Source organism: Eupeodes corollae, chromosome X (assembly GCF_945859685.1).
Source record: "Eupeodes corollae chromosome X, idEupCoro1.1, whole genome shotgun sequence".
Taxonomy (NCBI): Eukaryota; Metazoa; Arthropoda; class Insecta; order Diptera; family Syrphidae; genus Eupeodes; species Eupeodes corollae.
In genome coordinates, this window is record NC_079150.1 from 1,217,150 (window position 1) to 1,239,263 (window position 22,114).

A 22,114-nucleotide genomic window follows, 5' to 3' on the forward strand; every position below is an offset into this window, starting at 1 on the left:
GAGGAGAGTAAGTATGAAAGAAAATCTCTGGTGTAGGCTAAGCCGCAGTGGGCTAGGAAAATATGTGCCAAATCATTCCACAATGTGGGAATCGTTGTTCCCTTTATGGACAGCGGTGCCAAAATCAAGAAGATCCTCAGTGCTTTGGACAAGCCAGGCGAGCTCCCAAAGGAAGAAACCAAAGAGATAGTCATGGAGAAATTGCTGCCCATCATAACAGCTTCAGTGATCGCTCTGGATGAGTGCGATTTTGATACGAATCTGGAACTAGGAATTGACCTTTTCTGCTCCGACCATAAGGACCTACACCACGAAATCGTTCAGAATCTTCTCAACCCCACCTATAAGTTGCTCGGATGGCCAAAATGAAAATATATGATGATTCTGAAGACACATTTGGCCAACAGAAGCTCAGTATTTTGGATTAAATTTGTTGTTAAAGAAGAAGAAAATGTTTTGAATAAAATTAATTTTTATTGTAACAATTTTGTTTGTTGTTGATTCTATAATATATTTTCTAGACAATTAGCTTCTCCTTAGTGAAGTCTTCGGACCGGTTGAAATGAACAAAGAGGATAGCAGCAGCCAAGTAATCTTGTAGTTCTTGTTGGTACATTCATTCCACCCGACCCCAGAACTTCAGTTGAAACTCTTCTTCGAGACGAACTAGAGTATATCGAAAGTTCTGCTGCTAAATTTGAATTGGTTAGAATTCATTTTATTTTCACAAATAATTTGAGAAGAAGCTAAATTTGTTCATCAATACAAAGTTTGACAGCCGGTGAAAAAACAAATCTAAAAGTCAAATGAAAACGTGTAAATGTTCGGTGTGAACGATTTTCGGATTATCGAAAACTTATTGTCGAAAACTCGGTTTTGGGTTTGGTGTGAAAAGGCTATTTAAATAAGATAAATATTTCAATTAGTTGCATGAAACTTACAATTACAAAAAGTAGCATAGTAACAAAATTTTAAAATAAAAAAAATGCCAATGTAGGCGAAGAAGCTATAATAGACATGAACATGTTTATTTTTACTATTATCTTGATGTCTTCTGCATTTTGGTCTTTTCTCTTTATCTTAGAAGCATTGGTTTTATATGTTGTATCCTTTTTGTTGCTGAAATCAATTTCAACCATAAATCTTCCAACTTAAGACCATGTCAACACTTAAGATTCTGTTGGTTAGGATAGTTTTGTCTTTGAACGCGGCCATGAAACTTTGCTAAACTTTTAAAATGAAATAGTATGATTGGTTTGATGACTATAGTATTTAAAAGAGACAACTGTCAGTTACCGTTGAGATGGCTGTCTCGTTTCTATATAATTTATCCACTTCTCCCTTTTTTTATCTATCTATCTATTGCTGTCGCTGTCGCTGTCGTGTTCACCGTCTGCGTCGCGCCGTCGAGTCGACCATCGTGCGTTTCGTTTTGTGTGTTCTACTGGTTGAGTTGATAGCAAGTCTGAGTTACGGGGTCGTCATTTTGGACTACCACCAATTTTTGTTTGATTAGTTGCTTTCTATTAAGAAAAAGCAAAAAGAAAAAACAATCTGTGTACGACAGAATGGAGATTTTTGATATAGTTGACTAAGGAGTGTTATATTTTTATTTAGTTGTGATAAAGTGGTTATGGATTCGTTGCTAATAAATTACCCGCTTTTCAACAAAAATTGTAAGTAGTATGCTCTGGAGAGAAGAAGTTTTATTTGGAAGATAGTGATCGGGTCGGATCAGAATTTAGAGGATTCCAAAAGTACCTTTGCTTCATATTGAAGTAAAATTAGCTGGATTTCACACCTTCGAGATTCCATTTCCATTTACATATTTATATTTATTTGTTCAAATTATTGAGTTGTGTAGCAATGTCTTATTTGCGACTTTTTTTGTTCTGGGGTTCCTTGAGAGAAACATTTACCTACCCCAAGTAGGCATTTCTTTTTCTCTGCGAGGCGGTTTTTTGGTTTTGGTTTTGGTGCAGCATTCAAACAAAAATAGAACATCCCGATCCTGATGCACTGAATTGCAGAATATAGCACACCTAAAGTCATCGCTTTTTTCTCAGAATTGGCTCCTGCAAATTTTGCATGGCCTAAACATAGGAAAGAGCTTTTTGGAAAAAGCTGATTACCAGTAAATCACTTAGTTCTTGTGCATTTCTTAGTCAAATTATGCTTCAAAAAAAAAAACTATTTGCAAACAGAAAAAGTGTCGTCAGGTAATTTTGAAGAAACTAATATATTATGAACCTCACAAAAGGACAATGGTATTAATAGTTATTTTGTATTGTCTATCACGTTCCTGCAGTGTTAGCTTAGCTGAAGAAGTCGGGAACATGACATAAAAAAAAAGATGTTTTCATTTGACCAACTATTAGTCAGATATAAGATCCTGAAAAAAGAGTCAGTCGCAGCTCTGACTTAAAGCTAACTAAAATGCATTAAGTAGAAGGTCTTATTTCTTGTGTTCCTGGAAACAAAAATCATTTAAAAATTCCAAATTTGCTTTTAGTTATAAATCCAAAAAATTCTACTTTACATCAAATTGATATTTACAGCTGTGGACAGCTAATTAGAACCACGGATTGTTTATAATTCAAGAGTTTCTTTCTTTTAGGGTATGCTCTACAATATTAACTGCAGAACGTACTATTTTTCTTTTTATAGCAGTTTTTTCACCTAAAGGAGCCTTTTGTAGTGGAAATCTTATTAAAAATAACATGAACATTAGTATGTACTCCATCATTAAATTTGATATCATAACTTGAAAATAGTGTTAGTATTATTTTGAGGTGGAAACTCTTGCTCCTTGCATTCAAGAACTTGCCTGAAGTGCATTAGGAGAAAATTCTTTCAATTGGCTACAATATTCGGATTAGGAACATCAATGTCGGTGTTATTTTGTAGGTCATTTATTAACGTCCGATCAAACGTTTGGGTTTGTTTTTTTTTTTTAAATGTCCAATCAAACGTTTGCGTTGTTTTTCCTAGTACTTCATGCGTTCATGCAATGGTTCAAATAAATAAGACGCTGATAACTGTAAAATACCTAGGCGTTCCAAAGAAATATCTACATATTTTGATTTTACATGCGTATTCAAATAATACATGTAGTACCCGTGTGGCATGATGGTTAGTGCGTTGGACTGTCATGCCAGAGGTCTTGGGTTTGATTCCTGCCTATGCCATCTTAAGTCTTTTCACGGGTACTCCCTCTTGCGAGAAATTGAAAAATTCTCCAAGAGTAACTTGTTATGAAAATGTGTTTTCTCAAATTAGCCGTTCGGATTCGGCATATAAACTGTAAGTCCCCTCCATTCCTGACAACATTACTCGCACACAGGAATGGTTGAGAGTTGTAAGTCACTAGGCCCCAGTTCTCAACGGACTGTTCCGCCACCCAATTTATTTTTTTATTATTATTCAAAGAATTCTAAATAATTTTTTGCTCTGCAATGATTGTATATAGTTAGTTTGTGTAAATATCTAATTGTTCTGGTGAAGTTTTGTCCTTTTTTTCTATTGAACTTTTTTTGTTTTTTTTTTTCGATTTATTGAGTTCGTGTAAACTACACGCTTGTGGTCAAAAGTCTTAAACACAAAATCTGTGGCATTCCTTCTTCTTATCCTTTTTTTTACGAGTGGCAATCACTGTCTGCAGTTTGTACTTTTGATTTTCATTTAAGACATGAATTTATTCGATCGACGTTGAATATCTTTCCAAAAGGTTACCATCTTGAATGCTTTAAAAAAATGTTGGTCACCGCCAGATTTACAAATATAATGTTTTATGTCTTATATTTTCTTTCCCGTGATTTGGGTCCAATGCTTTCCAAACCAATAATCATTTACTTGTATTCATTAACTATCTACTGGTCACTATTTATGCGCTGTAGTGTTAATTTTGTTCACATACCAATCCACAGAATCAAAGGCCATCGACTTTGTATTCAGTGACGTCTGAACCAATTCTTCATGTAAGATCTTAAGAAGCTGTTGGTTTTAAGCGATGATATACGAAGTAGCTACTAACGAAATTTTTTGAAGCAATAGTAAAACTATGGAAGTTTCGCTTTTGTAATTTTCTTAGTTTCATTTTCTTTTAATATTTCATTTTCATTTTTTCATAAGGAACATTTGAATTGTAACTTAGGGCATCATTAATATTGACGAATTATAATATTGATCAGCGATCAACCTTTTCTTTGTTGCAGCTTTCAAATAAGAGGGCATATATGAGTATTCACATAATTCAAAAGTTCAAATAATATTCATGACACTCTGTATTTAAAAGCATTCAAAAATAGGGTAAACTTGTCATGTACTTTGACTTGGTTACTACTTATTTTACTAAACCTTTATTTCTTGTACCAAATATTGCACTTAAAAACGTTTATACATTTGCTACTGGACTTTTGAGATCATTACTTCTTATTAGATGTTAAAATGCATGGCTGTACATTATGAGATGTTCACGAATCAAGAAAAGAACTCTTCGTCAGTTGCTCAAAGTTACTACTACTGGGGCAAAGTAACAAAACAGTAAGAAAAGAGTACCTCATTTTACAAAAGAGAGGTTATACTTCTGCAATTCACGAACATAACGGTACTTTTTTAATGATGCCATTAAATGAAAAATATGAACAGGAATTGTTGAGAGTTGTTAACCATTGCCTGTAACTTGTAATGGGAGCAAAATTAATGTAATTTAATACAAATTATCGAATAAAGACACCATTGAAGAAGTAAGGAGCATTTACGAAACGTTGGGAAAAGAAAGAAATATGTTTTTTATTTTCATTCCAAAAACAAAAACACCAAAAGAACCTAACAAAATATTTTATATTTAAATAAAATAATTAGTCAAATACACATAACAACCTGTAACTTTTGTTTTAAATAGTCAAATCAATATTTGATTCGTTCAAAGCTTTTGTAGCTTCAATCAAAAAAAAAATGAGGTGGTGCAACAGTCCGTTGTGAACCAGGGCCTAGTGACTTACAACTCTCAACCATTTCTGTGTGCGAGTACTGTTGTCAGGAATGGAAGGGTCCTACAATTTTAGGCCGAATCCGAACGGCAAGAGGTAGTACCCGCGAAATTTTTTTTTTTTTTTTAAATTAAGGTGGCACAGGCAGGGATTGAACCCAAGACCCCTTGTATGACAGTCCAACGCACTTACCATCATGCTTTGTAGCTTTAATAGATCTCGTAAAAAGAAAGAATATCTTCCGTTAGATTGTACATAGGTATTATTTAAAATGTAAGCATTTTATTATTGTTTTTGTTCACCAAATACAAAATTGTACTGCTTTTTTGTTTCTACAAATAGAAACGCCGGGAATTTTAAAGAATAAAATAAAACAAAAACAACATTAAGGTGGCTCGAACAGAAGTTTGCACTATGTTTATGAATACATATACGTCAAACTTCCTTATAACGAACCTTCAAGGAAACAAACAACTGCTTCGTTATAAAGAAGTTTTATAAAAAATTCGTTGTATAGAAACAAACAAATTTTTTAACATTGCAAGTGTTCTTTTATATATTGTATGTCTTTTTTTTCGTTTTATTATAAAAATCTACCAATCTGAGGTTTCATTTCTTGTTTCAATAAAACTTCAAATATTATCAAATGCAGCGCATTCATTCTTTAAAATTGACTACAATATTCTAAACGATACACCAAGTTTTTCTGCAACATCTTTTTTCTTTTCTCCCCTTTTAACTTTTTCAATCATCTATAACATTTTGGCAAGATTTAAATAAATAAATCGGGTGGCGAAATAGTCCGCTTGATAACTAGGGCCTAGTGACTGACAACTCTCAACCATTCCTGTGTGCGAGTACTGTTGTCAGGGATAGAAGGGACCTACAGTTTTAAGCCGAATCCTAACGTCAAATTTGAGAAAGCACTTTTCATGACAAGAATTACTCTTGGAGAATTAGTCAATTCCTTGCAAGAGGCAGTACCCGTGAAAAAAAACTTTAGGTGGCATAGGCAGGGATCCAACCCAACGCACTGACCATCATGACACGGGAACTACTTGGCAACAATTCTCGAACTTAAAATGATAACTCAAACAATTGACCTGTTGATATGCGTAACATTTCTACTACACATCCATGCATACACACATTCACCATTCACTTTAAAAAAATTCTTCCCAAAACGGCGAGTTCCCTTTTAAAATAAGGAATTAAAATCGTAGTAAACTTTGTTTCCAAATTTGAAAATTGACATTTGACTTTGCTTTCGGGCCACAAAAGTAGTTCCTTATAAAGAGAATTTCGCTATAGAGAATTTCGTTTAAAAGAATCTATTTCGTATGGGTTATTTCTTAAGGGGAAAGGGAAAAAAATGAAATTCGCTATAGATATAATTACGTTATGAAGAAGTGCGTTATAAAGAAGTTTGACTGTAGTACTATCATGAAACGAGATTTTTGTTAAGATGACGAAGCCACTCGTGGCACTGGCTACGCCAAAATACTTGACAGGAGTAAATAAATGTTGAAAGAAGGTGGTATTTGAAAAAAAAGCAGCTGTCTGCTGTTGAAATAAAAATTACAAAATAAGGAGAAGAGTATTTTAGCTTACAACTGTCTGATTTTTTGTGTCTACTTAAAAATGTTAAGACAATTACTCATACATACATATGCTTATAGATTTAAATTTGTATTTTGCTTAAGAAATTAGTATTTGAATATAAATTTTCAATTTTTGTGAAAACATAAAAGCAACGTTGCCAAACGCTAAGGTGAACTGTTATAATATTTGCAATAATCTCCATACATGATTTTTTCATTAACAAATGACCAGCTTATTATGAACATGAATTTGCTTTTCCTTTAGTACCTTATTTTAAATAAGTACAGCTTTTAAGTTGATGAAGGTTGAGTTAAAAATTAAGGATGAAAGTTTTAACTCCAGTAGCTCTGTCATTTTATTGCAAGCTTACAGAGCACGCTCTAGCGAAGGCGCTTCAAGTGATAATTATTACACTTTGTCTCTGGCACAATAAAGGTATACACACTTCTTTGAAATTGAAACATCAAAGCACAACCGCGAGATATTGCCCCTTTGTATAGAATACGCAAGCATAAAGAATCCCAAACAATATTTTTGTATCGTCTCTTCTCCTATTCCCAACTTCCCGCAACCCGTGCAATGACAGTTGCTTAAATGTTGCGTCGTTCTTTCTTTGAATTGAAAATACCTTAAATCAATTGAGATTCTTTGATCAGGCGGTAATTAAACTGTTGCACAGCAACTTAATGTTCTTAATTCGAATATTGAAGCCGCTTAAAAGGTTTATTCCTTGTGTATTTCAGGGGACTTTTCGAACCTGAGGAGCGATAATCCCTCGAAATTCTAGAGCAAAAAGGTTCCGCAACAAAATACTAAACTAATTTCCAGATACATAAATCTTAAAACTTAATATGTAGGTACCATGTCATTTCTAATTAGATGTCTACTACAAAAGTCTCTTTCACGTAATAAAAGTAATTGATAGAAATTATATTTATTATTTAAACGAATTAGAATTTAAACTGATTTTTTAAAAGTTTTGTTCTTCTTTTGATTTGCTTTTTTTAGATGTGTGGTTTTCAATTTGGCAAAACCTTTTTTCGGTTATAGTCTTTTTAACAGCTATCACTTGATTCATGCCGTTTCATAATAAATATACTTACTCCTAAACATCGTTTGCTAATTGTGCAAATTTATAACAAAAATAATGGTTCAGCAATGACGTACGGTCCCAATTGCTAAAAATTGAGCCTCTCGGCTGTAATTTATTTAAGCTAGCTACTGCAACTACTTGCCCAAAATCATTTGAAATACAATGGGCAACCGTTATCTTTATAACGGTTAAATCCAAATCCTTGGCCATAGCATTCTAATTAGGTATCAACGGCTGTAAGTAGGTGCGAAGACTTGTTGTTGTAATAATATACCATTTGAATTTTTTTGCACGAGAAAACCGAACTAACCTTTGGATTTCCTATAAGAATAATTGTTGTTTCTCTTATAAACGTTATTATACGAGTATTTAATTAACACAAAAAAAAAACAGTTAATTTGAAATTTTATACCCTAAAATAATTTTCCTTATTTGTTTTGTTTCAGTGGAGAAAATTTTTCTGTGCAATGATTGGCTGCTTAACTCTGGAAAATCATCCTAATTGAGTGCATTTAAAAATGCTTAAAATAAGATCGAATGAATTATTTTTGTCTGAACTGAAACCTCGTCTTCCGAAACATAATATCCACAAAAATGGGTCAGATAAGTGAAACTTATAAAGAAAGTCAATAACGGCAATTTTTTAGATTTGTATTTTTTTTAATTGCCTGAAGTAATTATACACTGTGATAGGTTCTACCCAATCACATACACTATAATACAGATTTGAAAGAAATAGTTTATTATCATCGAGATAAAGAAAGAAAAGATTATGCAAATTATGTTCTTGTTACTTTAAGCATGGCGTGCTGGAAAGCAACAAGCGATAGAAACAAATACAGATAAACAATTAACGATAACAAATATTGAAAAAAGAGTAACAATACAATAATATGTCCGATGGAGAAACAGCACAGGAAGCGAAAAACTCGACTGAAAATGTAGGTGCACAAACAAACCAAGACATTCTTCAACCTTCACCGCCTCAAGAACTACAACACACGATAACTCCATCTTCTCATCTTCAGCAGCAACCATGCCATCAACAACAACATTCGCATCATATTCACTATCCTCATTCTAATAAGCAACGATTAGCGATCCACTATCATAAGCACCATTCACCAACACCAGTTTTGACTAGATCATCGTCAGTTGGATCGAAAAACCAAGAAGAACCATTGAGTGATTCATATAAAGTTGTTACAATGATCACACCTGACCAGCTTGATCCCTCAGAAGATCAACGTGCGCGTCAAAGCTACTATCATTACAATCCTAAAACAAAACAGCATCAACATCAAGACCTGGATAAAAATATTCACAGTTCGAGTAGTAGCGATTATGTTGTACAACGGGTGACCAGACCTATGCCAAATTTAGCACTCAAAGATGGAATGTATGTTACTTTTACGGGTAAGATTATAATACTATTCATAAAGATTATGAAATTTAGTCTTTAATTAAGACCAGCATCTGCTTCACGTGGATTCTATATTCGATTCATCCATTTGATACCCTTTCACACTGAAATTGCGTTCTACTATCCATCGGGTGAACTTTATTATCCCAAACTATTTTGACATTCGCTTAAACAGCTCTTCATGTGAAAATCTTTGGATAAATTGTTTTAATTTCATACTAATTTAGGTCCAATAACTCACACAAGCCCGATTTAGGTCTAGTTCATCCAGTCCTGGTCTACGCCATTTTTCCAGCGTAAATATGGTTAGCCACGATGTCGCCTAGCATAAAATATACTACAAAAGACTTTCCGACGTGGTTCCTTTTCGCTCATACAAGCAAGGTTTCCAGCCGACCGGAGTCTACCGATCCTAATTTTTGTCACAATATCAGCTTCGAGGTAGGTTGCAAATAGTTCATGCGTGTACGGAATCGGCCTTACTTACATAGTTACCAATAATTCTCCGTAAGACTTACTCTCGCCTAAGGAGTCCGATTTGCAGCCAGGTCTCGGATCCATATGCTAGTACTGGCAGAACCATCGTCCTGACAGCATCAGCTTAAGAGTTATGGTCAGGTTTCTATATTTTATTTTATTTTATTTTGAGCAACTGTTCGCGGATTTCTTCTGCTATGATGTTCTCGGCTTCTACTATTGATTCAAAGTGCTTGAAAGATTGTACTACTCTAATTACTTTTTTTTTACACTTCAGAATTTTAGAAAGTATTTAGCTTATAGCAAGCTTCAAACCACGATCAGAGGCTCATCATAAGTGCATGTGTTAGTTGTTAGTAAGATAATAATACAATTAAAGCCTAACACACCCACAAAATACAAAACTTAATTAACATTAACATTAACATGAATTAATACAGAACAACAAAAGATAAAATAAAGACGTTTACGAAGTGGAGCACTGGTTCTAAACAATGATTTTAATCCTACCTTATTTAAATTTAAATCTATCGATGAACAGTTTAAATTATATGAAATGCTCATTCGGCTTAAAGCTTCATTTTTTCCATAGTTAGTTCTATGGAAGTCGATATGTATAAAATCAAAAGAACGTAGGTCATGAGTTCCGCTTCGGTAATTCAAATTTACAGAAGATAGCAAACAAGATGCATCAATTTCACCATTAATGAGTTGATGAAGAAATATTAAATCATTATTAACACGCCTTTGATATAGAGATTGCAATTGAAGAAGCTGAATACGATGTTCATAGGAAGGCAGATCAAAAGGATCTTCCCAAGGAAGACCCTAGTGCAAAGGTAATGAAATCATGTTGAATTGGTTGTTTCTTCTCGCATATATAAGCAGCCCCAGATTTTATAAGAAGTTGTCATCGTTAGCCAATATATGGTTGGACATGGTGACATAGTCCCACTTGTTGACGTGCCAGACCCACGGATTGCTTTCTCTTACTGTAGGTTAAATAGGATGTAGTCCAAACCATCCCCATGTCGAAGTCCATTGTAGATTTTGAATGCGATTTTAACTTGACTTGTTATGTAGGCCATGGTCAACCTACATAGTCATGCCAATTTATTTGGGATGCCGAATTCTCTCATGGCTTGGTAAAATTTACCCTTAGACGGCTTTAAAGTCTATAAACAGGTGATAAGTTGGAATACTAAAATTCGCCTGCCTATTGCTAAAAATCGGATCGGTTGTTGATTTGCCTGGGATGAAAAGCTAATAAATTTCGATCATCTCATAGAGACATTATAAAGCATATGAACTCCCCAACCCGGATTATTGAACATTGTGGAATCGAAACTCCTTCCTGTTGAAAATTTTGATATCGAGTATCTCGGATAGAATGGCTTCTAAAGCATTTAGGGAGCAGTACCTTTCCAAAGGTGTATCATATTCTAGATTTTGAGTACATTTTCCCCACTAACTCCGGAGCGAAATTAATTAATTTCTAGAAAAAACCCTGCATTTGCATTAAATTTCCTTTCAGAAACGAGCAGAGTAAATTGGTCTTTGTTTGTCGTTCTACCCCTAAAAATGTTAATAATGTATTAACTGCGGATTATTACCCACGCTACCGACTTAAAGGCAAATTTAATGCAAAAAATCTCGAAAGTTTCCTGTGATGAATAGCAGAATATGGCTGTAGTTTAAAATAGTCTGGAAAATCTTTGCTTCCAAAAGACATAATGGTTCCAATAATTGTTTTTCAAGACAAACTTAGCTTTGAGTTTAAATCCAATCATTTTAATTTTTTGCTTAAAATGGCGAAAAAAACGCGAAACTACGAAATTAAATAACTTTGTTTTCAGGTTGCTGCATATTTAACCCAGTGATTAATACAACACGAAAACCTAGAAATTTGTTCAGCCACAGTTTGAAAACTGTGTTTTTTCTCTCGCCTATCCTGTGTGCTCATTGTGGAGATTACATATGGGGTACTGGAAATCAAGGAGTATCATGTGAAGGTAAGTCATTTTTTCTTTTGCAATTTGAAAAGTAAAATTTTAAATTTGATAAGGTTTTCGTGTTTTACGTCTACTCACACATTTTTAAATTTATTTCGTACTCTTATTTGTGTTGTTGTGTATCAAAATGTCATTGCGTAAAAAGTGTAATTTCAATAAAAGCTGAATATTCGACAAAGCTAAAATGCTCCAGAGATTCTAAACCTTCTACGCTTTTTTGATTTTCATATTTTACATGAAGAAAAAATGAATGAAACAGAAATTAAAGTAAAATGAGACCAGTGCAAATATACAAAAATACCTTTTTTATTAAATTGTGTTTCCTTTGCAATAATCGAATATAAAAAATAAATTTGGCCTGTTTCCATAGAATCTTTAAAGAGTGTTCTGCTGGACGGGACACTTAAGCAAAAATACGTTTGCAATTATTAAGCAGTTTGCAAAAATTGATTGAAATTATAATGTATCCTCAGAAAGAATGCATTCAACATGCGGCTTAAAGAAATAGAAAAATAATTATATACATTTTACTAAAAAGAAACTAAAGTCTGCCTTAATCAAGCTAGTTTACTAAAAATAGGTGTCTATAAAGAGCCACGGCCTAGTTGCTTACAACTCTCAAGTTTATTTGAGAAACACTTTTCAGGACTAGAATTACTCTAGAAGAATTTGTCATTTTCTTGCAAGAGACAATTTCGTGAGAATTAAACCCAAAACCTCTAGCATGACAACGTAAGAACATTTAACATCACGCCACGGGTACTACTCCAGCCATTCTAAGAAGAAAATTATCCAGTAAATAATCGAGGTAGCTAAAAAATAAAAAATGACATCAAGATAAAAAAAAAAACAAAAACGATCTATAATTTATAAAAGACGATATCGCCTTGTCGATTTTTTTGTTGATGAAGAAAATTGATTTCTTTTGTTTTGCATCTCCTAAGAATTTCGTTGTTACTTTTCTTTTTTGAAACAGTACGTCATGTTGTGGTTCACTCAAAGCTTTTGTAGCTTCTTCGATCAGTAAGTAGGTATTATTTAAATTTTCGAAAATAACCTTGTCTTAAATGTATTGTTATAGATTTGAACTTAAATCATTATTGTTTAAGTGTAGTTTTTATGACAAGTGTGTATGTATGACATTTGTGTTCTATACTTTTTTTCATAATGTTGCATTTCGACTGTTTACAGTCAATAAAATAGCCACAATTCATCTTCTTTGAAAACTTGTAGCAACTATATAATTCGCAGTTGCTCTATGTAGCTGGGATATTATATGGAATCCCGATTTATTCGGGAAAATATGCGTCAAGACAAGGTTTAAGAGTCATCTTCTGATGAGCCCAACCATTACAACGGTGCAAAATGCATATATGAACACTTTGCTGGTTATATTTTAAATCATGTTTATTAAAATCATAATGTTGCAGCCTGAAATTTTTTTCCCAGGGGCCCCCCAAATTTAATCATGCACACGCCTCATTTTGGTCGTGCCGCCTCTGAAAACTTGTATTGTCGATTAGTTGCTACATTCGACATAATACGCACACACTACAAGAGTATTTACTTAGACGTTTTTTTATTATAATTAAAATGTTCAAATATATCTACAAGATACACACTACATAGTATCACAACAACAACAAAAGCACTAAAGAGTGAAAGAGTCAATATGTTAGGCAGTGGTTTAAGATTAGTTTAGTTCTTCATTTGTTCGATTGACTGGTAGTGTGCACGCCAACGAAAAAAGTAACACAAAATATAAATTTTGTTTTACATTTCCCCACACCCTGTTTCGTTATTAATATAAATTTATTATGTTGTATTTGTTATAATTTTACTGAATTCTTCTTTAAATTATAAAGTAGCATCGAAGAAGAGTGCGTCCGTACTAATATTGAATTTTTCGTACCAAGAATTAAAAAACAAAACTTTCACAATCCCTTTGACGGCAACATATTGTCGCTGGTTTAATTTTTATTCGGTTGAGTTGAGTTTTCTTTTTTTTTCTTACTTACTGAAATTGCAGTACTGTGTTCGCGTTGTGTTGTTGCCTCGTGTTGTGTTTTCTATAAATGTTGTCGGCTTTCATATCTGCTTCTCCACGAGCTGTCAACGACTCTGACTGCTGTTATCGTCGGCGTTGATGTGCCATACAACGTCGTACATGTGCATAGTGTTGTTGGATACTTTTCTCTAAATAAAATAAAAAAAAAACAACTGCGCACCAAATATATTTCTATTTTTTTGTCAATGCCTACTTAGCAAAATTTCAATCCACAAATGATTTCGACCAAAATAAAGCAAAAAATGGAAGAACTAATAATAGATTATTAAAAGCCATAAGATAGATCAAGCTGCTTTAACAGAAAAAAACTAGCGAAAAAAATATACATATATATTCCTATGGATGACGTACGTATTATATGCTTTAATACAATGCTGTAAGAAGAACCAGATTTTTCTCTTGGCTAGTTTTTGCTTTTCCAGTTTTGTTCCTATTTCCTTACGCATAATAGGAAAATTTACTTTGTAGAGAGACATGCAATAAGGGATGGTTATTATTTTATTCGCACCCTAAACAATTTGGAATGTTGTTTGCCCCGCTCTGAAGAGTAATATCTACCTGATATCGGATTATTAGGGAAAAAAATGGTTGTGTTGTATGTGGAGGCATACAAGGTATCACAACAATAAAATAACCTAACACATGCTTTGACTTCTTCCTTACATTTATGAGTTTAAAAAAAATTCCTGTTAACTGTGGATTTGCAGCCTAGTAACCCGCCATTCAAAAGTGGAATGATTATGAAATTATATCTGGTAAGGGTGTTGAGAATCACTTTGCTTCAAATACAACTGATAGAGATTTTGTGATGTTAGAACCACAACATTCTATTGATAAAAAATGCTTTAGAATTGAGAAAAAATATAGCAATTAAGTTTTTCTTTTTTTTTTAAACGAAAGAATTCCAAATGAAAATAGTTTGGATTTGACAGGGGTGCAATTTTTAGTAGTTAAGTTAAAGCGCCTATTTCTAAAAATCAACTTTCACAATAAAGGAGAAAATTCTGTCAGAAACAATATTTTGTTATTACTATAATTGAAACAATTGAACAAAAACTCAATGAAAAATTTAATAGTTATTTCAACTTCCTTCTGAATAAAAAAGAAGTTTAAGCAACAACAACAAAATTGCAACAAGGTCCTAAAGATTGCTTTTAATTCTAAATGTTAAACTCGGACAGAAAATCTTCAGACAAATTCGCCGAACAAATCAATATCCAGCAGCCGATAGAAGTTCTTAATGAATTTGATTTACCTGCGAATACTCTAAATGAGACAAAAATATATTGTAATGTAAATGAATTTGATAATACACAAAATAAAAATGAGAACCAAATCAACGATATTAGCTGCAATGTCACAGAAGGTGTTGTCAGCAAAAAAAACATTTCCATGCCGAATCAAAGCCAAGAAGTTGTCATCAAACAAAAACAAACTATCGGAGGGGAGGAGATAGCGTTCGTTGAATTGAACTCTTTTAAAATTCAAGAAAGGAGTTCAAAACCTAATACAAACAAATCTCAAAGACCAAGATATGAAAATAGCCAAAGTGTTCAAGTTCAACAAATTGGTTCAAGCAAGGCGGATACACCCACCGATAATCTTCCCAATCCAAGCCCATGTGAATGTTCTCAAACTGAATCCATGATTATTGCAACAAGAGCCGATGTGATAAGTGAAAATAACCATGGAAATTATTATCAATTGAAAAATGTCAACAAGCTTGGTGCTACTATTGTTTGTGGTACTCAACAACACAAAGCAAATTCACTTTCTAGAAGTATCTCATTCGCCGACAGAATTATTGACAATAATAAATGTACCTCTGCTGAAAATGTGAGTTGCTCAAGTCAACATCAACAACAGCAACAAACGCCAGACAAAACTCATTTGTCCAAGAACAATGCATGTAAAAGAATATTATTCAGCGGTTTATTACGAAAATCAAATGAAATTGCAAATTCCGTTAAGCGCTTGGTAAACTCGAATAGTCTTCGAAAAACTTCTCAAAATGATAATGATTGGAATGCTAATAGTAAAATTATCGTCGAACCATCCTGTGACGACTCAAGTATAGTAATCTCCGGAAATTCGCATCATGCAGAACTAAAAATCATGCCAGGCAAACGAATCGACAGTATTACCATCTCCCTTAATAGTTCTCCCCCCACAAGTCCTGAAGTTTCTTCTTTGCAAACCATCGAAAAGTCAGTAAAACCAGAGATCCTACCCAGTGCTACAATTGGTTGCGTATCGTCCAATCAAACTATTGGCTTAGCAGTCCCAAAACCAATAATTGAATGTAATGATGAAAATGCTGACATTGAATTTAACTTAGATAGTTCGAAAAATTACTATAGAAAGGATATAACGAAACATTCAAACAAACTTTCTCATATGATGATGTCCATGAACAATCAATCTAACAATGATAGCTCTTTCTTTGAAGCTTCTTTTGATAAAAGTAACTCTCAACATGAATTGCAAGTCACAAAGAAAAGGACGAGTTTAAATAATACCGGTGATAATAATCCAAAATCGTACCTGCCCATTAAAACTGATGCAAAAAACTACATTCTAAGGCATAGCAACTATGACGAAGATATAGTCAACCAAACTACATCGGCATCACCTTCAAAAGCTTTAATATATGATTCGAAACATTCAGCTGGCAAACAACTGACACCAAAATCTGAATTAGACCCATTAGATGATTACGAATCTTCTCTCTGGTCTTGGCTGCATGGTAATGCAATAAATAGGAAACCATACCATGGCTTACCTTGTAACATCAAAACTGCTGATCTTAAATTAATAGTTGCAAATTCTTTAAGTCAGCCTCCTTCTGTTTCTATAAGTCCAGATAAATCTCCATCATTGGTATCTCAAGCGAAAAACTCAGTTATTGATCGCAACAACACAAAAGCTGATATCAGTTTTGATAATAAATTAGAACCAACTATTGATTATTGTACTTGCCATTTGAAATGTTGCTGTGATTGTTCTTTAACCGATTGTTGTTTGTATTGCTCGGTAGATTGTCAGGCGTGTTTTCACGTTCCGTGCTCACAATACAGTTGCGCTCTACCGTGCAATGTACCGAAGTCATCTTCAATTTTGCCCAAAACCAATCAGAACGATACGGTAAGTTATAATGTTAGTTGTTTTGTTTAATACTTAAGTCTAAGACTATAACTATCGGTCGTTTTGGCTTAAGTCTTAAATATCTGAATTTTAGGGTGTTTTCTAAATATACTTGTTGATTTTAGCCTTTTATACAATGGACGAACACAAATGTTCTTGAATGGATGACGGCTGTGAATTTGTATCCTTTAGTTGAGATATTTAAAGCTAACAATGTTATGGGATGTGATCTGCCAAATCTTGACGATGAAAAACTAATGGTAACGAAAGGATATTTTATATACTTCTTAAATTATTTAAATATATTATCTTTTTCTTTGTATAATAAACAGAATATGGGCATAAAAAACTGCAACCATCGTATTGCAATTCTCCAAAGTATAAGAGAATTAACTAGTGGTGTTCTAATATCTGAACAACCACAAATTACGCTACCATCGGAAACCGAAGAAGCACGAGAAGCAGTTCCTCCACATCGTCAACATATCTTCATCGAATCTAGTTTTGATGCTCCAGAAATTTGTGATAAGTGTAATCGTTATCTTCGTGGCGTGATACATCAAGGTCTGCAGTGTGAACTATGTGATTTCATAATACATAAAACATGCTTGGCTAACGGCTTAGCTGTTAATTGTCCAGCAGTACGATCGATAACTTCTACAAATACAATAAGTGGTTATTACGGTCAACTTACCGCCTGTGATTCTGTCGATATGACATTAGCGGCTGCAGCAAGAGAAGCAGCTGATAGTGGTACACCAAGCAAATTATCTAAAACAAGTTATACGCTTCAAAATATTCCAATTTTTGGTATTGGCTTATGTCATCAATTCGATGCGGACAAAATTGATGCTCCTGCTGTCCTTATATCTGCTACCAATGCTTTAGAATTAAAAGTAAAACATTTGCATATTGACTTATATAAGCTGTACAAGTCCACTTCGATCCCAGATGACTATAATACGGAACTCATTGATCTGCTCACATCATCAAAAACAGATTTAAATTCCTTGGACAGAGTAGAACCTCAACAGTTGGTTGGATTTATAAAAAAATATTTAAGAGAGTTAAAGGATCCATTAATACCAATGGTTTGGTATGATAAATTCATCACTGCAGCAAGTAAGTTTTATCCTTTAATCCTTAGATATTTACAATAAAAGTTAACAATTTATTTTAAAGAGCTCTATCCAGAAGATCCGTCAACAAGTATGCAGCAAGTAGTAAACTATACCAAGTTGTTGGCTGTGCATCATGTAAAGACATTAACATTTTTTATGGATCATTTGCGACGAATTTCGGCAATTCAATTTTCGAATGGACGGCGAGAGCCGCCAACGATTATGTTACAATCCTTCTCTCATATTCTGATTCGTCCGCCTTGGAGCAATATCATGTAATTTGATATAAACAAAATTAAATTAAGTACAATTTCTATCATTTGGTATTAAATACTTTTTGTTTTTTATAGTCAAGTTATCACTAACACCGAACATCACATTCGAATCATTGAAATACTCTTTCAAACGTGGAGGGGCGAAGAGGAAGTTCCCCGATTCGATGAAGCTCCCGCTGTACCTCCAAGAAAAGTATCTCTTGCTAGCTCTGTAAATATTGGCAGTGGACCTTTATCAAGAGGGTTTTCCGCAACTTCGTGGAAGCCATCAGTTCCAGTCTCAATATCTGGAAGCAGTTTACATTTTCAATCGTCTGCAATCTCGTCGAGTTACGCATCACCTTCTATGAATCCAGAATCGAGCATCAGAGGAAAACCGACCCCACTACCACAACAACAACCAGTTGTAAAATCGTCTTCAGTAGGAAAGTCATCTCTGCTTCATCAAATGAAAGCAACAGATTCACTTAAAGATGCCGAGTGGTATTGGGGCAAAATAACTCGCGAAGAAGTTAAATCGCGTCTTTTTGGAGAACCCGATGGCAGTTTCATGGTGCGAGATGCTCTTTCAAAAGAAGGTGAATACACATTGACTTTAATCAAAGATGGCACTGAAAAGCTTATTAAGATCGTTCATGACAATGGAAAGTATGGATTTGTCGATTGTAAATTTAATTCTGTCGTCGATTTGATTAACTACTATAAAACAAATTCCTTAATGCTATACAATAAAACCCTTGATATTACATTGATGAAACCAATTGTTCGGAAAGTTGACGAAGAATCTACGCATGGCGAAACAGGAAGTCGTGAAACTGATCTTCGTGTGGTTACCGAACATTTTTTGCAACTGCATCATACGTTGAACGCTTTGAAGCAAAACCTTCAGACAAAAAAAGAAACTTTTGAACGAGCTGAAAGTGAATTGAGTGAAAAGAAATCGGCTCTTGAAGTTTTCGGAATCGCACGTCAAATGTTGCTTATGCAAATGAAAGTAATGTTAAGTTCAATTAAAAACGCACGACCTCAAGATCAGGAAAGACTCAAGGAGAATAAAATCACATTGCAAAACCACGTGAAATTCTTGAACGACGAAATGGCAAAACTTAATAAATACATTGAAGAGAAGAAAGAAGAATATAAACATGTTGAACGAGAAATTAACGCGGCCAAACCAGAGATACAGTCAATGTCTTTTGAAAAGGACAAAATGCAAGAGTAAGTTCATTTGATTTTCCCTCATTTACAAAATGAAATACTAAATACTATTCGTTCTTTGTCTTCTTTTAGCCGCCTAATTAACTTAGGTATCAAAGAGGAAGAAATAAAACAACTTATTGACATGGGCTACGATGATTGGAAGGAGAAATACGAAAGTGAATCCAAACTACCGCACAACGACGAATCTCTTTGGTTCCTAGACGATTGCACACGTCGCAGGGCGCAAGTGTTACTGGCTGATGCTCCGACTGGGACATTCCTTATAAGACCAAGAAAAGCAGTTGATAGCAACAATGGCAACTATGCTCTGTCAATCGCCTGTAAGAAAAGCGTTCAACATTGTATTATATACGAAACTGAAAATGGTTTTGGACTGGCACTACCTTATAACATCTATGCAAGCTTAAAAAAATTAGTTCTTCATTATGCTACCAACTCGCTCGAAGAGCACAATGATACACTGACTACGACGTTAAAGTTTCCAGTCTTATATTGGTATCATCAGCAGCATTTAACACCACCTTAAAGATTAGTATACACGTGAGTGTCTAAACAAAAGAATTCAATTTTACTCACGACTTATTAAGCATAAGATCTACTATGACACAATTATAATATTTAAGTACCTATGGCTTATTTATTTCTTTACAGATGTCTATGACTATTGTAAGGCTTTATTAGTCTATGAATAACGTGATTTAAAGTAAAATGTCTGATGTGTCATTTTTGTAAGCGTTTTTTTTCAGCCCGTTTAATTAAGTATATAAGATAAAAATATTGCTTTAAACGCTTACAAGAACTGGTCTCATACTAGTTTTTGTATATTTTTTATAAAACCATAAGTACCGATTTGTTATAGTTATAGAAAAATATATTTAATTTCGAGATTTTAGAGAAAAAAAAACTACAAAACCCGACTTATTATTTTTCTTTCAATAATATGAAACAACAACAAAATGTGTTCTAAGAGATCTGATGTTTGTTTTTTTTTGTAAGAACTGAACGATATTATAATAATTAACTTTGCTATTGTTATCTAATTCTTACAAATTGTAAATTTTGAATTCATATTGAACATAAAATTAAAACTTATGAAAGGTAGGATGTATATATATACTTTATACATATATATATAAATAGTATGTTTTTATAATATATTTTTTTCACACAAAGAAAAAAAAAAAGTTAAAGAAACGAGTATCTATGATTTACGAAGTGCTTTACGGATCTATGATTGACGAAATTATTTTTTATATTAATTATTATTTTATTCCGATTTGTATGTTGAGTTTATTATTATAAGAACACTATTCCTACCATATGTATTTATTAATTTCTTTTTAAATGTTTCTTTTTGTAAAATTTTCTTTAGCGAACTAATAAAATGTCAAACGATTTCAATAAAAACAATACGACATAGTCGTACATTAAACTATACTCCCCCATTGTAAATTTTTGTTTTTAAATTTTATTTTTCTTAGTTTTTAGTATTACAGGTATGTTTTTGAGTCGAAATATACTTACAATGCATTTAGTCTTTATAAAAAAAAAAACCAAACCATTCTCGTAATGGAAATCGAATAAGGCGGAACGTGGAACGTCTCCTGGAGAGATTATTTTCAGACTTACGAAACCTGAGAATTCAAAACATTTGCAAACTGGAGAGACTATGTTGAATAAAGAAAAGTCGAAGTGTATTAGGGAAACACATTTTTTTAAGGGATATTCATATAACAACGTACAATATATGAAACGCATTTTTTTTGTATTTGTGTTTTGGTTTAGTTACAATTTTAAATAATTATATACAGATGTCTCATCCCCATACAAATAAAAATGACCGAACATATTTTATTAGCTGACACATCAGCTGACAAAACTACAAAAATTGAAGAGTTGAGAGCGATAACTTACAAAGTTTGAGCAAATAGATACAAAATGTAGGAAATCTTTGACGCAAATCTGACCGACCTTGCAAATTATAGTCGTAAATGCAACAAGAGCATACCAAATACAAGAAAATTAGCGCTTGTCATGCCTACGTCGTAACACAAAAGGGCACATATCATCTGCGAGTTTAATAAAAAGGGTAGCAAAGAATGAAATCAGAACCATAAAGGTACCTTGCGCAAAAGTAATAGCGAGTAACTACCAAAACTACATACCTTCCCCTTTATCGAGACCTTTGCAAACAAAAACTAATGGGAGGGTTAAAGAAATAGGGCGTATTCACAAAGTTAGTGGCTACGTAGTAAAATTCAACTAGCTTTGTGAATGCAAAACTACACTACAAAGCTAGTCAATCTGAAACTGTCTTATTATTGACAAATGCAAATATATAAAATAAATATTTTTGATTTGATAACTTAAACTTATCTTTTGTGTTTTTAAATTCAAAAAAATCAAATTTAAGAAACAATTTGAATGATTTATACTAGTATTTAAATACTGAACTTTTTATTTAATTTTGAATTCGTGTGTTTTAACCGATCAGCTGACTGTGAAACGTCAAAATCACTCCCACTAATTTTGCCGAATTTTTCACACTACGTCGGAGGGGAAATTTCAACTACTTTTGTAGTTAGATTTAGCCAATCAGAACCCCTTGACTACGTAGCCACTTGCTTTGTGAATGCGACCATAGATTATCATAGAAACAAAATATTTAAGAAAGTGCTTTCATTTTT

General features: G+C 33.3%; 1 protein-coding gene across 3 annotated transcripts; it reads left to right on the top strand.

The window, feature by feature from the left end:
• Positions 1-1,431: 1,431 nt before the first annotated feature.
• LOC129953163 (phosphatidylinositol 3-kinase regulatory subunit alpha) lies at positions 1,432-20,864 on the top strand. Of its 3 annotated transcripts, XM_056066008.1 has the most exons (9): positions 1,432-1,676; positions 8,133-9,102; positions 11,443-11,598; positions 16,704-16,810; positions 16,936-17,070; positions 17,143-17,932; positions 17,993-18,206; positions 18,282-19,424; positions 19,497-20,864. In XM_056066008.1, exons 2-9 carry the CDS (start codon positions 8,580-8,582, stop codon positions 19,951-19,953), a joined length of 3,525 nt encoding a protein of 1,174 aa, XP_055921983.1. In that variant the 5' UTR covers positions 1,432-1,676; positions 8,133-8,579; the 3' UTR covers positions 19,954-20,864. The 3 variants fall into 3 exon arrangements, with proteins under 3 accessions (XP_055921983.1, XP_055921982.1, XP_055921981.1); XM_056066007.1 differs by lacking the exons at positions 1,432-1,676; positions 8,133-9,102; positions 11,443-11,598 and having other exon boundaries at positions 13,314-16,810; positions 19,497-19,967; positions 20,079-20,864; XM_056066006.1 differs by lacking the exons at positions 1,432-1,676; positions 8,133-9,102; positions 11,443-11,598 and having other exon boundaries at positions 13,314-16,810.
• Positions 20,865-22,114: the final 1,250 nt, after the last annotated feature.